This window comes from Synchiropus splendidus, chromosome 6 (assembly GCF_027744825.2).
Source record: "Synchiropus splendidus isolate RoL2022-P1 chromosome 6, RoL_Sspl_1.0, whole genome shotgun sequence".
NCBI classification, from domain to species: Eukaryota; Metazoa; Chordata; class Actinopteri; order Syngnathiformes; family Callionymidae; genus Synchiropus; species Synchiropus splendidus.
In genome coordinates this window covers 9,987,158-10,004,680 of record NC_071339.1, presented here as the reverse complement: position 1 = coordinate 10,004,680, position 17,523 = coordinate 9,987,158, and the positions used below count along the sequence as shown (strand labels likewise).

The 17,523-nt window shown below is 42.1% G+C and overlaps 1 protein-coding gene across 4 annotated transcripts in view; it reads right to left on the bottom strand.

Annotated features, from left to right (window-relative positions):
- LOC128761168 (low-density lipoprotein receptor-related protein 1-like) overlaps positions 1–17,523 on the bottom strand; it is a 78,956-nt gene that overhangs the window by 23,146 nt on the left and 38,287 nt on the right. For all 4 annotated transcript variants that reach the window (XM_053869190.1, XM_053869192.1, XM_053869191.1 and 1 more), the window contains exons 12-40: positions 17,091–17,271; positions 15,533–15,755; positions 15,130–15,319; positions 14,900–15,025; positions 14,580–14,720; positions 13,511–13,636; positions 13,313–13,429; positions 12,865–12,945; positions 11,895–12,062; positions 11,515–11,697; positions 10,189–10,386; positions 9,801–10,046; positions 8,542–8,739; positions 8,000–8,204; positions 7,752–7,916; positions 7,439–7,683; positions 6,468–6,599; positions 5,572–5,799; positions 5,145–5,319; positions 3,568–3,662; positions 3,339–3,488; positions 2,635–2,775; positions 2,355–2,480; positions 2,139–2,270; positions 1,525–1,659; positions 1,219–1,348; positions 1,007–1,133; positions 769–920; positions 215–339 (exon numbers count right to left, since the gene is read on the bottom strand). In XM_053869190.1, the coding sequence (XP_053725165.1) occupies positions 215–339; positions 769–920; positions 1,007–1,133; positions 1,219–1,348; positions 1,525–1,659; positions 2,139–2,270; positions 2,355–2,480; positions 2,635–2,775; positions 3,339–3,488; positions 3,568–3,662; positions 5,145–5,319; positions 5,572–5,799; positions 6,468–6,599; positions 7,439–7,683; positions 7,752–7,916; positions 8,000–8,204; positions 8,542–8,739; positions 9,801–10,046; positions 10,189–10,386; positions 11,515–11,697; positions 11,895–12,062; positions 12,865–12,945; positions 13,313–13,429; positions 13,511–13,636; positions 14,580–14,720; positions 14,900–15,025; positions 15,130–15,319; positions 15,533–15,755; positions 17,091–17,271 (4,641 nt within the window). The remainder of the gene's footprint in view (positions 1–214; positions 340–768; positions 921–1,006; positions 1,134–1,218; positions 1,349–1,524; positions 1,660–2,138; positions 2,271–2,354; positions 2,481–2,634; positions 2,776–3,338; positions 3,489–3,567; positions 3,663–5,144; positions 5,320–5,571; positions 5,800–6,467; positions 6,600–7,438; positions 7,684–7,751; positions 7,917–7,999; positions 8,205–8,541; positions 8,740–9,800; positions 10,047–10,188; positions 10,387–11,514; positions 11,698–11,894; positions 12,063–12,864; positions 12,946–13,312; positions 13,430–13,510; positions 13,637–14,579; positions 14,721–14,899; positions 15,026–15,129; positions 15,320–15,532; positions 15,756–17,090; positions 17,272–17,523) is intronic.

Sequence of the window (17,523 nt, the reverse complement as noted above, 5' to 3'; positions counted from 1 at the left end):
TGAAAGTTCCTCAACAGTATTTCATCTGAGATTTACATTTGGATATTGGAGATAATAGAATGAACATCATCTCATTGCACCTATGTTTTTACAGTTGAGCAAAGGTAGACAGTACATTTACAGGCACTTAAACAGCGAGAAATGGAATTTGAGCAAACCTCCTCCATTTGTGAAATGAAAGCACACATCACTCAGCAAACACGTGGCTGCTTACCCTGCTGCCTGGCCCGGTTGAAAACCTTGATGTCTTTGAGCTGAACACCAATACCGGTCCTCAGAGATACAGAGTCTGTGGCATTGTCTTTATTCCCTCTTTTTATAGAACCGTTGGCATGAGTCCTGGATACCAAAAGAACCAGCACAAAAGGAAAGCTTCTGTGAGCAAGTGAGGAGTGATCAAAATGAAGAGGACAAATAGACAAAACACTGTGACCTCACAGTAATTCACAACAATGCTGTCTTAAATTCCTAAAAAAAAAAAGTGTACTTAGACTTCAGAGACTCACAATCGACTGACAAATTGGCATCCATTTTAAATGTTATGCAGCAATAACTTTAAATTAGCTCAGGTCTGGACCACACAGCAACAGATTAAGGAGCTACATGTACACAATTGTTGCTTTCTTTTTTCAGTCCAGCAGTCCACTGTTTCCGTTTTCCCTTTATTCCTTGCAGTTTTGGGATTCATTGCTTTGTATATGATGGTGGCATTTGGAACTAGGCATGCACTGAGTCCCTGCCCGAGGGGCTAGAATCAGACCAACTGACCTATCGCTCCAGTAGATGTAGCTCTCAAACACGGACACGGAGAACATGTCCATGTTGTTGTTGGCAAGCACCACTTCCCTGTTTTCTCCCGTCTCCAGGTTGATGCGCTCAATTTTATCAGTCCTGGCATCGCACCAGTACAACAAACCATCCTGCAAGCAAACAGATGGTCATGTTTGTGATCGTTCTTCTCCTCAAATACATTTTCAACATGATTCATGTCAACATGTGATTGTACCTCGTAGTCGATGGAAATGCCATTGGGCCAACTGATGCTGACATTTACCAGAACAGCCCTCTGCGAGCCGTCAAGACGCGAGCGTTCAATGCGAGGATACTGTCCCCACTCCGTCCAGAACAAGTAGCTATTCAAGATCAAAAACAGACATTCAGTAGCGGATATCAAAACTATACATGAGCAGATTTTAAATAAACATGTGCGCCTCTCACCCTTTCGCAGGGTGCACAGTGATGGCGCGAGGTTTGTCCAAGCCCTGGGATATCACCACATAACGGAAGGAGCCGTTAAGTCTGGCTACCTCAATCACATCAAAGCCCTGATCCGTCCAATAGATGTTCCCTGTGAATAACAAAGGAGAGTAATGGCAGTGCGACCTTAATGATGCGCTACTAAGTGGCTTCAAGAAGGATGTGAAGCTGCAGACAATGACTAGAGAAATTAGAGGAGTGGAATCACAAGTAGAAGCTAAGTATGTGGCTCAAAGCATTCATTCTTCTTCTATATTAAGTGTGTACCTGCTATCCAGTCGACAGCAATGCCCTCGACCCTGCCAATGCCATTAGTGACCACATCCTCTCTCCAGGTCTGGTCTCTCTTGGCCCTGCTGATGGTGCTCAGGCCCATATCCACCCAGTAGATGGTGTCATTGTCTGGGGAAAAGGAAGGCATATTTATCTATGAAGAACTGAAGAAAGCATTTAGTTTGAAAGCTTGAAAGCTTTTGTTTTTATGCTATTAATACATCTCGACGAAATATGTCTCTATTCTCTTTGGTAAGAGATGATAACCACCAAGAAATATCATTTTTTTGCATGTTTTCCCTTTGTCTGCAAGGGTTTTCTCCGGGTACTCCAGTTTCTTCCCAAAGACCTTTTCATGCTTGTTGGACACCCTTAAATTCAGCACTCCAGCACTTTCCACAACCCTGAACAGGACTAAGCACTGGTTAACTGACGATATATCTACGTATGTTAACTTAGTTTAGTTTAACATTTCAATATACAGTACATAGTATTTGGGGGAAGGAAAACAGATGTAGGGAAACAAGAAAATAAAGGCCTAAAAAATAGTTTAGTTCTGATCTGACAATGGCCAATTGTGACACCCAGGTTGCACTCTTGTGTCTTACCTGCATGGAAATCTATGCCCACAGCCAGGGAAGTGCCTGACACAGGTACTAGGGCATCAGACTTGTCAGATGGATCCAATGGAATGCCGCGGATCCCCTCATGCACAGAATACAAAAGGAAAGAGCCGACACCTGTGGATGATATTTGCCATTTCATTTGGTTCAAAAACTTATCGTTGGATTTCAGTGAGTGAAATAATAAAGTTTACTTCTAACCTTCACAAGACTGCTGGCCTCTACGAAGGCTGTACCCTGCTGTGCACATGCAGGCTCTGGTGGTTGGGGAGGTGGGGAGGCACAGCTGGGAACAGTCTCCGTTGTTATTGCTGCACAGATTGGTGCCTGGAAACACAAAAGCATGAGGAAAACATAAAACAAACGACTGAGTGAAATAAACAAAGGGGATTTTACTGCGATAAACAAGCGACAAACTTTCATTGGTATCCGTCCACAACTGTTACACCATTATTGAGGAAGTAGGAAAGGATGCGAGTACCTTTCTGAACAGTTTCATTGTAGATTTTCATGTGCATCATCGGGGAAGTGCTGTTTCTCAAGACTTTCCAATTGCCACCATCCTTCTTGTCACAGATTCCTATTTGGTCTGTTCCTTGGTCTGCCCACCACAATTTCTCTCCTACACAAACACAGCAGAGATGATGAATGGCAACAGGCACAGGTGTTCATAATGATCACACCTTTTTATAGCTGTAAGGAAAAAAGTTTTGTGTATCTGTAATGCATGAAATCGGCCAGAAAAAAAAAACTTTTCAGCTCTTAACACTTGAAAATAAGGAAACCAAACAGAATCATGAATATTAGTGCCAACTTGCTTCTACAAAAAGATAATATGGCTGCACTTTTGGGACAACTGGTCTACAGAGACTGTCAGGTTGAAACAGAGAAGAATTCGACAGAATTTCTGTGATTTTTGTTATGCAATTTAAAGTTATTATTGACTTCATTCACTTGAAGATGCCTTTGTAGTCTCTGTAATGGCTTCCGTTGCGTAACAAAACCTTTGAAACCTGGTATGAGAGTCTGTCATGATGACTTGCGCGTGGACCATTTCAAAGTTAGTGATTACATGTGACTACTCAGGTATTAATCCCTGAGCTGGCGAGTGAGCTTGATCGCTCAGCATTAAACACAGCCGCTCGTGTTCAGGAACAATACAAGTATTACTGGGAAAAGACTTACCCATGATGGCCAGGGCAGTAGCCTTAGAGAGCTTTCCTTTCATTCCCTCTAGCACCTCCAGTCCAGATCCATCCAGTTTGCATCTGTTGATGGTGCTATTTCCTGAGCTGATCCAGTAAAGCTGCTCAGTGTCAAAGTCGATGGAGAGACCTAGGAACCAAAGAATTCGTGGAATGTCAAAAGTGTGCTGGGTTTTAAATGCTGCCACATGAGAAGGTGCGTCCATTACCAACTGGGCCTTTCTGGTTGGTGAACAACAAGCTGCGGTTGCTGCCGTCTGTGTTGGCCATGCTGATGTTGTCTCCATCTGTCCAGTAGAGCTTCCTAAAAGACGAAAGAGAGAGGGAGGAGTCAGTCCACGTGATGCTGTAAATTGGTTCAACAGAATAGTGTTCCTTTCCCAACAGACTACATTCCACTTCAGCTTATTTACTGTTGATACTACCAGACCGGCTGCTGTATGACTGTGACAAACGCTGCTTAGAGTCAATCCTGATACATTTTATAACAGTGCTTCACACACCATCAATTAAGTGACCCGAAAAAGACGGACGTGACGTAAAAATGGACGTGACGGGCCAAAACTAGGTTTACAGTTGTTCCACATCTGAGTGCTTTTGATCCAGATCAGCTGTTGGTCAGTCCAGGTAATTAGGTGAATAGATATATTATTGGGGTGCAGTAAAGAGCAAGGTAGTGGTTCATGAACATATTCCCTAATTGATGAAGCACTTTTGCGAATATTTGATCTTGTGCACAGCTGTTTTTAAAATTACATAATCAAGCCCAAATAAGTGAGTCACTTTATTTTATAACAACTTAGAAATACAAATGTTAATCTTCATATCAATAACTCCCACAGCTTAGTTTTGTTTCTGGCCCACTATAGTATTCTTATGAGAGTAGTACACTCTGTTGTTAATGTCTCTGCTTCATTTAAAGAACTTACCTTTGCCTATCGTGCTGAATCACTTACTGACTCACTACCACACCCTATGCAAACAGATGCAATGGCGGCACATTTAACCGCTTCCATTTCTGTGCTTCTGACTGCACTCATACCCCCACCCACTCCTGGATGTGATCTGGCCAGTGTGTTTGTGTGCCAGAAAAAAGGAGGGAGCCCCAGCAAATGCATCCAGCATCTGTTTCTCATTTTTCCCTCATGCCAACAATGCTTCGATTGGAAACATTCCTCCACTTAAGGAGGCTAAGTCATTCAAAGGGGGACAGCATGCGCACACACACATACACACAAGTAAACAAGAACAACTCCTAAGAAAATATCCGTTCTTTATCCACCGTGGACAGTCAAAAGAACACACTCACACTTGACAAAATGGTCTACATAAATAGAGACAGACTGTCTGCGCTGCTGGTAAGACGAGAGGTCGACCAAGTTCTGTTTCAGGGCAGAGGAGGATTTTCTAGAAAAAAAAGCAGGAGGAGAAACGAGGGTGTCCTCTCTGCAAGATGGAAGGCCAAAGGATGGCCTTTAAATAGCTCAGATATCTAGGTCTCCTGGGCACAACAGACTTATTTCGTAAAGACAAACAGGCAAAAGAACAGAAGAGCTGAGAAATTAGAGACTTTATAAAACCTTCAAATCCATTTCCCAAGTGGAGGTCAACAACAGCGTTACAAAACTACCTTGTCGGTCATCTGACGGACACGTGCGTGTGCATGTGTGTTTCTGTCTCAAAGGTTGAAAGGTGAAAAGAGAAGAGAGAGTACCAGACAAACTTTGGAGGTCTTAACACTGAGCGACAGTTTTACAGTGGGTGCCTGTATGTGTGTGTGACCTACCCCAGAATTGGATGCAGCACAAGACAGTGCGGCTTGTCCAGACCCTGTATCACAGCATTCTTGAAGGAGCCATCCAGTCTGGCAACGTTGATCTGTTTCTTGTTGGCATCATAGCTGGTCCAGAATAGGTTTCTGGACACCCAGTCCACCGCAAGACCATGAGCATTGGGGAGATCTGGGGAGGACACGGAAATACATGTTTAAATTAACATTCAGAAGCAGAGTAAGATTGGTAAAGTGTGAAAATTGTTCATGGTAGTGCTCTTAAATGGGTTACACAAGTACAAGTCACACTTTGCACTCTCACAAAGGACTTCACAGCTTATTTATGACTATATAAATAAATTCCGATAAGCATAACAATAATTATTTCCCTCTTATGAATATAAAATAAAAATGTGTTTCATCACGATCAATGTTTTGTTACCTGCAGACACGACGGTCTCCACTCCAGTACCATTAATAAATGCTCTCTTTATTGTTTGGGTTCGAACGTCTGACCAGTAGATGCGATGCTCTAGGGCATCATAGTCCACCACGGTCACATTGTCGATGTCCGGAACAGTGAAGGAGATAATGTAGTTGTAGTAGGGATTGTCGATGTCTACTCCGCGAATCTCAATCTGGCGAGCATAAAGCAGGAACTGACGAGACTCTGAGGGGAAGAAGAAATAGAATCAGACATGCACATGTGATGACATAGACAGCATAGTATCCCAGATATGAATCAACAACAAGGTCATCTGAAATTGCATCGCAGGCTAATAGTGGTGTAGCTATCAAAACCACATCAGTAACCAAAGTGCAAAGATTCGGTGTAGCTGGACCGGACAGCAATGGGCTCCACAGCCCTATCATTATTTAAATGCATCTACCATCATGATGGACAGGAAAAGAGGGGAATAAGAGAACATTAATAACAGTGTCACTCAGTATCAAGTACAGCCAGACAGGGGTGGTGGATGTGGAGGTTTGCTGCTGATGCCTGCATCTCACAAAAAGGACTCTCCAACCCATTACCCCTGAAGATAATAGAAAGTGTTGACCTGAATACTAAACTCACTGGCTGAATTAACAAGCTCCCTCGCACCTTTCACAGGCAGATACTTCAGTGAGCACCAAAGCTGTCACAGCAACAGCAACTCAAAGTGAAAAAAAAAACCTTCTCCTGCGGACTCATACAAACTACATGAACACCACTAAACAATTCAGGTAGAAAAGGCTGGATTCACAGGAAAGTAAATAGACGGCATGATCAGCAAAAGTTCAACAGTGAACAAAGATCAGGCTCCCTAACCTACGTGAAGATTTGCTCAGACTTACCGAAGCAGGTGCGTTTGTCTGGACCGAGTTTCATGAGATGAGGACAGGCACAGGAGAAGGTCTGATTATAGTTAATGAGGCACAGATGAGAACATGGATCCTTGCCATCTTTGGCCGCACATGGGTTTGGAGCTGGGAAGGATAGATACATCAGGAGTGAATATCATCCGTTTCCACCAGTGGAAATAAACATATCTAATGAAAACATGGTCAAGTATCAACATTTTTTACCAAATATTATTTACAGAAATACATGTGATATGAAAGGACAGCTCAGGATAGGGGCACAGTCAATAGTCATGGACATTTGTTTTATATATATATATATATATATATATATATATATATATATATATATATATATATATATATATATATATATATATATATATATATATATATACACACACACATATACACACACACATATACTATGACACCAATTAATAAAACTGAACTCAATGTTGTCCAAAACAAGAATGAGAACAAACATGAAGTGAGGGAGGAATAGAGCATTTCCACACATAAAAAGTAACAGTGCTTATCAAATAAGCGTTGGGAGTGCTGCAACAAATGTCGCGCCAGGTTTGTTTAAACTAATTTAAATGCTTTGCGATATTTGTGATCAGTTGAACCCAGAACTAAATTGCAGGTACAACTCGGTATCCATTTTTGTAGTTCTTCACAGTTTTTGTCAGTCATTCCATGGGAACCGATGCTGCGTTCTAGTTGTCCTGGGAAATTCTCAGCTCCACCCCCTAAGATGACACTTCCTTCTGACGTAACTGGAACACCACGAGTGTTTGAAAAGAGGCGGCCATCTTGCAAACTTTAACTTTCAAAGTAAAAAATCTACGTTAAAGATCAACATTAAAAATATTGATTTTTGCATCAAATTTAACAATAATCGCCATGTAGCTGACCCATTGAACCCAAGAACACAATTACATCACTCGGTGTCTTCAGCTTACCCTCTGGCTGTCTGGACGGATGGTACACTTGCAAGTCAAAAGGTTGCGTATTGGTTCTCTGGACCACGGTAACATTGCTGCCGGTCCACTTGTTTGCCTTTGCCAGTGTGTTGGTCCTCCAGTCTGTCCAGTAAACCTCCCCACCGTACATGGTGACAGCGAAGGGGTGCGACAGGTACTCATGGCCCCTCAGAACCTCAATGAGTCCTGACCCATCGTATTTGGCCGAGTAAATGGCATCAGACCTGTGTTTACAAAGTTTCAGTTGATCTGACAGAATTCAGGAGCCGGCAAAAGTTAACGTCTGTCTGACCTGGCATCAATCCAAAGGATGCGGCGCTCTAAATAGTCAACAGTCAGTCCATTTGGCCAGCCTCCATTGCCAGTTTCTTTGTGGATGGTTTTCCGGCCTTCACCACTCATGGATGCTGCTTCTATCCTGGGCAGGCTGGCGTCCCAGTCAGTCCAGAAGAGGATCCTGCAGAGTCACAGCCCATTATTAAACACCTCACCTGTGCTTGTGCAAGAACAGATGGCACATTTTGAGAGCGCAGTTAGTACCCGTCACGAGGGTCAAGGGCAATTGCTCGAGGATGCTCAACTTCTCCAGCCAGCAGCGTGGTCCTCATGGTCCCATCTAGCCTGGCCACCTCAATCTGATCCAGGTTACTTTCTACCCAGTAAATGTTTCCTGCTATCCAGTCCACAGCCAGGCCCTCTGGGGTAGCCAGTCCATACTGGATCACCACATCGAAGCTTGTCAGAGCTATAGAAGAATACATGAAACATTAAACAGCACATTAAATATGCATGTAAAAATGACCACTTTATCACATATATAATATGATTAAATTGTGTTAGGGTTAAGTGAAAGTCAAACTGATTTGCTTGATAATGCGACTTATGATAATGGTATGTAATACATTTTAGGAACCTATATCTTATACAGAATTATAGAGATCTTATACAGAAATATTGGACACAAGCCACAATTTCCATTTCAAAACATATTTTCAAGACATTTTTGACCACCATTTACCCAAGGTTCTTCTACCATGTTTATGTTCAGCACATGAGGGTAGCAAGAGTTTCTGTAGGCTCACCCCCATTCTCAGACAGCTTCCCACGGTAGATCTTATCCTCCACCACATCTGTCCAATAGAGCGCACTCTGGCTCAGATGGAAGTCCAAGGCAATGGTATTTCTCAAACCAGGCACCAACACGCTAAATTCCCCTTTGTTGAGATCGATACGGCGGATCTCATGGCGGTTCGAGAAGATAATGAACGGCTTAAAGGGATCTGTGGAGACAGAGATGACTGCAGTCAAACCCACACCATAACATGAATTCATTCATCCAAGTACGCATTTAGGTGTCATACATAAAGCCTTTAACTGGTCTCAAGAGGAACCAGAGTTCAACACTGCACCCTTTCTGCGACTAAACAGCCAGAAAACTCACTGAAACGTAGCGCTTCCCTGAAATGTATGACTCATCTAATAAGAGCAAGGTTGCGCTTGACGTGGTTCTAATCCTGGTTAATTAAAAGACACTATGAATGAAATCGGGGTTATCTGTACGAAGCAGGCAGCCGGACTGGGAATTGAATCAACGACACAATGAGACACAGTAGCTGAGAGAAGAATAATTGACTACTTGCTGGAAATGAGACGGGACATTTTGTTATCAAGGTGATTCAATTCAGGCTCCTTTATTGTCCGGCGACACATGATGCCCTCTCACCAAGTCTAACAAACATCTCGTGTTGTTTTTCATCATGGAATGTTTTACATTAAACTTCAAAATTATCTGCTCAAAAACATATCAGGGTTTCCGCTACAAGTAAACGAGCATGGTGAGACTTTGAACGACTCAAATGACAGCTACCATGACTTCAGAAAAATCTTTTTAAAGGTGAAATATCACAAGATCAAACACATTTAATAGGTGTTTAAAAGTATATTTTTTGTCTATTATGTCTTTCTGGGCTACAAGATTCCCGAGAACCCAGAATATCCATACCTTGGATTGTAGCCTTGGGCAGCTATGAATAAAAATGATGTGTATATCTCTTTAAAATGCTAACTTTAGCCTGTAAAAAAGCAATTATTAGAAATTGAATCTCCAAGATTGGATGAGTTACTGAACATTGTTGATGTTCATGACATATTTCATATGGAAAACAACTGAGATGAACTGAAAGCAGAGAGACATGCAAAGCACTGGGAAATATTGGACTTGTTTTTGTTTCTACATGTCTGTATGCATGCATGTAAGTATGCATTTGCGTTTCTATCTTCTTGTTTTATGTCTGTTAAAGTATGAACTCTGTCAGTGTCAATTCAGTTTCAAAATCTTTACCTGTGCTTCTGCAGTTCTCCATGTCTGGCTCCAGCTCCCAGCCCTCATAACATGAGCATTTCACACTGAACTTGTCCTGTTCACAGCGCTGACTGCACTTGAGGTGTTTGGCACAGAAACTCTGGATCTGGCAGGTTTTGTTATCAGATCCCAACTCCATTCCCAGGGGACATGAACATATCACACCTTCCCCAGGTGACACAGTGCAGTTATGGCTGCAGTCACCATTGTCAAGTGAACACAGATCTGTGAAAGAAAGAAGAACAATGCATGAGCTTTTACAAACTGTTGCTGAGCCTTTGACAGTGTGATTGAGAATGCAGAGATCTTCATGCTGTGTTGTTGTTCCCTGGACCGAGGGAAAAAAAACTCTACTGTTGTTTCTTACCACAGAGTTTCTCGTCAGAGCCATCTGGACAGTCATCAGTGCCATCACAGAGTTTCTCCGCAGGCAGGCAGATGGTGGAGTCATTGGCACAAACATGGTGGGAGAGTTTACACACCAGTGCCTCACAGTTTTCTTCATCAGAGTTGTCCTCACAGTCACTGTCTCCATCACACATCCAGGCTTTGCTTATGCACCGTGCTGTCAGGACAAGGCACTTGGTTAGGCCATTTATAAGACAATCAAGTACTACACAAACACATAATAAAAGTACAGGAATAATCTTAAAGATCTGTCAAGAAATAATTGGTCAATCCCAACTGGTATGATTCATGAATTGTGCTGGCTCAAGGGAAATAAGAAGTGACTCGATGAGTCATGAGGGTGAGAGCAGTGTACAAACCACAAGGCCTCACTCAACATTCAACTAATCTAGCAATAACACATGTAGCCACCACATTGACATGAAAGTTGACTTATTTCAGCGATTCAGTTAGACGCTGGGTTTTATGACATCTCATTTTCCACGTTCTTTGCTGGCTCTGACACAGCAGGTAGCAGCAGCAGTTAAGATGCCATATAGGTGAATAATGGCAGCAAACCTCTGTGAATCCATATTGAACATCAGAACACTCCTGAAATGTCTCTTCTCCATTATCAACATTTCCTGAAATTTTCAATTACATGTATTCAGAAACAGCCTTTCACCTTTTGGACACCAAAGTTGCAAAATTTCAACTAGCAGTATCACAGCATTTAAACAAGTCATGCTGTAAATATATAGGCTGGTGTAATTACTGCTTTACACAAGCAGAAGGTGGTAAACGATAACTTCTATCTGGGCATGTTTAGATGAATGTTTTGGGGTGAATATGCGGGTAATAGTCTCTTGGTAGGAGCATAACAGCGACCAGGAGAGCAGATTTGACTGACTCAGATTCCAAAGGGGAATATTCACACTGTGATGAAGACCATCAGAAGCAGCGCTCAGTTGCTGATCAGCCCACAAGCAGCAACTACTGGTGCTGTGCAGTGTCCAGAAAGTGGTGGGGGCTCAATCAAAAATGGCGACAGAGGTAGTGGCAATGTTTAAAAAAACAAAAAAAAAAAAAAACAAAGAAATAGCAGGAGACACACTAGAGGCCAAAGGAGTCTTCATTGGATTAACATCCAATAACACAGTGCATTAGATTAACATCAAATGAAGGTGCAATATTACAAGAAGAAGTGTGTTTTTAAAACAGATGTGCGTGTGTGAATACATCGGACGATGTTGAACATGTTTCATATCACTGGTGTTAGCAATGATTGCAGCACAGATCTACTTACCAGAGTCTCTACACCCAAACTTGACGGCAGGGTCGCACATGTGTGTGACCCCCTCACAGTTCTTCTCATCGCTTAAGTCCATACAGTCTGTGTCGCCGTCACAGCGCCAGCGCAAGGGGATGCAAAGGCCGTCCATCATACACTGAAACTCGTCGGTGTGACAGCCACCAGGTGGACGAGTGGCTATGGGAACACAGAATACATGATACACCACCAGAGGTGACAAGCAAATACAGCAAAGATAAACAAAGGCTGCAATTTTGGGTTGCTTCCATTTCTACAGCAAAACACATGAAGATGACCGAGACACAGCGGGCAAAACAGAGTGACTTTCAATGAACAATTGTCTTCTACAAACAATCGGACAATTCAGTACTGACCCTGGTTCGTGCAGTTAGCATGGGTCTCATCGCTGTAATCCCCACAGTCATTATCGCCATCACAGGTCCAATAATCCGGAATGCAACGGCCACTGTTACATTTGAACTGAGCACTGGAGCAGGAGTGACTGCAGCCTGCCTCATCACTGTTGTCCCCACAGTCATTATCTGGAAAATAAATCGAACTGTCAAAAGAAAGACCTGCCAACTGACATTATTAGACGCCTAAAGGAGGAAAATGGATTGAAAAGGATTTATTTCAAACACAAAGAAGGACAAAAATACAACACAGTGGGAGTGATGATGGATTTAAAAATGACAGAAACTGCATAGATCGGACCATGCACCATGAGGGAATGTACCCAGCGCTGATACATTGAGCTTGGCAGCAGAGCATTACAAGCGATTCTTTTTAAGCAAAAAAAATATATGCTATTAATGTGCAACTTCCAGAAAAACCTACACACTTTGCAACCAATTGATGTTTTTTTATTTAATATATTAATTTGACCTGGCTTATACCAACATCCAAACTTGAGAACATTATACAGTAAATGGCAGCAGTTCTGACCCAGTTCTCAGACCAGTTCAATGAGCAGAAGCAGCCCAAACTTTTTTCTTGGCGCTTGCCAGACTAAGGCAGGAGTGCGTTTTGGCATTTGAGGTGCATGTCGATCTATGCACTAACCGGTCAGGTTTGGACAATTCAACTCATCAGAGCCGTCAGCACAATCCTTTTCTGAAAGACAGAACCAATGGAAGACAGCAGAGTCGGAGAAAGCCACGACACACAACAACAAAACAGAGATACAGAGAAAAAAATGAGGAAACAATGGCTAGACCAACCATACACAAACAGCAACAAAAAGAAGCATGTGCCAACATGATGCTGTGAGCTGAGCATGTATGAATACAGTGACAAAGAGGCGACAACACACAGACACAATTGGTATTGAAGGTAAATACTAACCATTATCACAGCGCCAGTTGATGTTTATACAGCGTCCGTTGTTGCATGTGAACTGTGTCAGGGGGAAACAAGTAGGATACGCTACAAAAGAAGAGAGTACATTGTGACAAAAAGCAATACTGGAAACAGGTATTGTCATCAGCAACATATAAACCAATTTAATCTGAGAAAAGAATCCGCAACTGGAAAAAGCGTACTCCTGGGGCATACAGATTTGCAGATTTAGAAAACAACAAGCAAAAATGCTATCACATTTTTAAGAGGAATTAAAGGTATTTCTTCAGTAAAATAATTATATTTAAATCAAATAATCTTAAACTGTAGCAAAAAAAAAATCAATTTGCTTCAATTGAATATGTGCATAGGTAAAACCCCAACAATAAAAAAAGCAACTACAGTTTCATATTTATCCATGGTGAAATTATTAATTATGAAAATATGAACCAACCGCATGACGCTGGTTCATCTGATCGATCCCCACAGTCATCGTCCAGGTCACAGGTCCAAGAAGCAGGGATGCAGCGTCCGCTCGCACATGAGTACTGGTTTGGTGGGCAAGTCCGAGCTGGTTGTATAACCACAGTCAGACAAAGGTACTTCCCTTTTTGTCTTTGTACTTTCTTCAGTATTCATTTTGACCGAGTACCTGAACATGTGGTGTTGGACTCATCCTCATCATTCCCACAGTCATTGTCGCCATCACACAACCAGCGCAAGGGGATGCAGCGGTTGTTCTGGCACTTAAATCTGTCAGTGGGGCAAGTGTGCTGGTCTGGAGGGACGAGAGGAAGACAAATGAGAAAAGAAGGTGAGGAACTATGTGGGGATAGGATGGTTGTCTGAGAGAACTACAGTTTGTCTGTACAGACTATGTGGTGAAAATGCACTTTAGATGTGTCTCATCGAGAGGATGAAGTGACTGGACGAGGAAATGTATGCCTATCTTTAACAATGGCAAACGGCTCCCAGGGGTTAATTTGACTTGTTACTTTGCTTAGTAGAATAAGGGTAGAGCAAAGGTATTGATATCTAAGCCATTATTATTATTTTTTTTTTAACATTTAATTAGCCATCAAGTGTTGATATTGGCAAGCTTAGGGTGTCAATGCAACTGCAATATCAAAGGGAAAAGGGCTGTGAAAATGAGTGTAAATATATGAAAACGTATACTACAGACCAACAACCAAAAAGATGCATTATCTGCCACAAGTTATTCAACAAAATGTATATTGGGCTTTTAGCTAGCTTTTATGACAGACACGCCAGAAAGATTTTGGCACTTTAGTCGAACTTGACTAGACTAGACGTGAAGATGTTGCCAAACCAATGTGGAAATGTCCTTCTCATCAATCTCCGTTGTCAATGTGTGTGTGTGTGTGTGTGGGCGCAGAGCTGTCAATAGATTAAAAAAAAACAAAAAAAAAACCCATTTGTTTCCTCCAACAACCCAACAGAACAGATAGTGTCAAGAACATTCTTCAGAATAACCTCAGAGGCTCTAAAGAGGCTCAACAACATGCAGAACATAGGAAACATTATTGGCCACCCTGGTGTTGAGAACCTCTTCCTTTAAGCTACATTTAGCACAGATGCAACATGTGGTATTCATTTGCCATCAATTGGGAGTTAATTCAGCTTTAGTGCGATTAATTTAGATTAAAAATCTAACTCTATTGACAGCCTTGTAGTGTCTGTGTGCACGTGTTGTAACTCACGACACAGGTCGAGAGCCTCGTCACTGTTGTCCAGACAATCGTTGTCTCCATCACACCTCCAGCGCTCCTGGATGCAGCGGTTGTTCTTACAAATGAACTCTCCTGGCTGACACTGATGTGGGTTCACATACAACGGGTTGGCTTTAAAGAAAAGGGTTAAAAAACAATATTTAAAAACAATGACTTGTCAGTGTCAGATGTGTGACAGCATCCAGAAAACAGTTATCCCTCAATACAATCAGAATAACTTGTTTTGCACTTATACACACTCTGAAGAATCCAGTCTTCAGATATGCAACACAAAATGTGTTGGGACTTGCCTTTGCAGCTGGTGTTGTCAGTGGGGTCAAGTATTTGGTCTTCAGCACAAGCACACTGCCGACCACCTGGAATGGCCAGACACAAGCTGCTGCAGCCTCCATTGTACACACGGCACGCGTTAGAGCCTGCAGATGATCAGACACAGAGAAGGTATTTCAACATTTAGTACCTCTGGAGCGATACAGCAAAACATTGTCTGAAGTAGCATGCAAAGTATTCTGCCTGATACCTTGTTGTTGCTGAGCATCATACATGCGGATTTCAAAAATGGGGGGCCTCTCATTGCGCAGCACGGTTGCAGTACCGGTGGTGCTGTCCAGCTTGTAAATGCTACCACTGCGGTACTCGTTCCAGAACAAGAAGTGTTTATAGTGGCACAGACCAAAGGCGTGGTTCAGTTCCTGACCCTCATACACAGTCTAGTGAAGCGAGGAAAGCAACAAGATGGTGAAAACGTGTTCTGACGAAAGGCCCATGGACATGTACAAAACCTCTTGGTCCAACATGACTTCATGCATTACACAGAAGATCAAATTCTACAAACCAGCATATACACATAACAAGAAACAAGACAACTTAATAAAGCCCACTTCAAAACTGCACTGAAAAAAAAGTTAATTGTAAGTTCTGACCTTCCGCTCTGAGCTGTTCAGGTAAACCATCTCAATTCGGTCATAGTAGGCATCCACCCAATAGAGAATACCCTGAGGGATGTCCAGGCTCAGACCATTGGGCCACAGCACGGTTTTGCTTGTCAGGAACACGTTCCTGTTGGACCCATCCATCCACGCCCGCTCAATTTTACCACGCTTGCTCTCCTTAGGATCCTCCTCCCAGTCTGTCCAGTACATCCACCTGGAAAAGCGAAGGTACGATATGATGTCAAATAATTCTCCATTGTCAACTTGAACAAAAACATGAAGTAAATATAATAAATATTTTGGAATTAAAATGAAAAAAAAACCCCATACAATCCCATAAAACAAAAAGCATGAAAAAATTGATTTTGCACTAGGAACTAAACAATGAACTGGACTTAATGGACTAAATGGGAAGCACTTGAGACTGCACAGCTTCTATCATACGTACAATACATTTTAAGAGCCTCCATAAATCCAAAAACTGCTCCAATAAAAAAAATGCTTCGGGATTTTATCAATGAACAGTGTGCCTTGGCATAAAAATGGTTGACAAACACTGTACTATAAAAGAATAACATCTTCAGCGAAATTGACACAACATATCCCATCCTAAAGTCAACGACAATGTTGACACCCACTTTGTTTTTACACACTGCAAATGCAACACAACATGGTAAAATCATCTCCACGTAAAATGTTTACACTCCCATATTGCAAGTTACTATTTAAGGTTCACTTCTTGTCTGCAAAATATTCAAATTATTTTATTTTTTTATCCATCATCATTTCCTCTTAATTCCAATTTGCATTTTTTTTTTCTCTTCCACTTCTCTCATGAGCCTGATTCACCACAGGCATTAGTGAAGGCGAGTGCCTTCGCCTTGGGAGCTGCACGGACACACATCACCCTGTCACTCAGATCATCCGAACCGTGTGCATGCGTGTTTCTCTGTGGAGAGGCCTGGAGGTCGCAACAATGAGATACAGCCATACAAAGCGAGATCAAGAGCCATTTGAATGAGGCCAACAAACACCTGGCAGTGAATAAACTCTGGGAGAAGATCTGTTATTGAGTTATTTACTAAATGCACCATCTACAGTATGTTCACAAATCACTGAATGAAAAGGGACCTGAGCATTTTGGAATTGAAATGGAGCTCAGCCAAGATAAAACTTGATGAAAGGCACTGTGACGGAAAATTCAAACTCCCAAGCCGCTAATCGCTTTTTAATGCCAATAAAAGCGATAACAGATGCGTGATAGGAAGTGGACAGACATGCGAGTCGGCTCAGGGACTCCATGAATCAGCAGCTAAAGTATATGTTCAGAATCACCAGAGAACTGACCAAATGAAATAAATACCCCTCATTAACTCTTATTGGATTTTGAATGACCACAAATAAGGTCACAGCCCTTAACGCATCATTTAATAGTTTAAAAGCATATCCCCCGCAGCTGCTTAATGCTCCAGCTCACCAACTGTAAGCTAAATCTCTGTCAAATAAATTCCCACAAACATAAACAACACACTCCCCCTGCAGCTCTTACCCATTCAGAGGATCCACAACAATTGCACGGGGGTGAGTCATCTTCCCTTCAATGAGAGTTTTACGAGTCTGTGAAGCCTTTTCCAGACGAGCCACACTGATGGTTTTCTTGGGTCCATCATCTGTCCAGTACAAGTTGTCTGCCATCCAGTCTACAGCTAATCCCTCCACTGTGTGTATTCCTGTGGAGCAGTTAGATGTGGGTGTTAGTGCACGTTACTAGTCCAAACATTGTCAATAGCACACTGAATGAAAAAATAAATTGGGTTGTGGTGAGTCCAGTCGAAAGGTAGGCACATTTTACAGATCATCAACCCCAGGTGCATTACATGATACAATTGTATATTGTCACCAAAATATCCATGATGAAGGAAGAAAAAAATAAAGGGAAAAAAGCAAATAATGATAATATTAATGATAATTCTTCTCTGCCG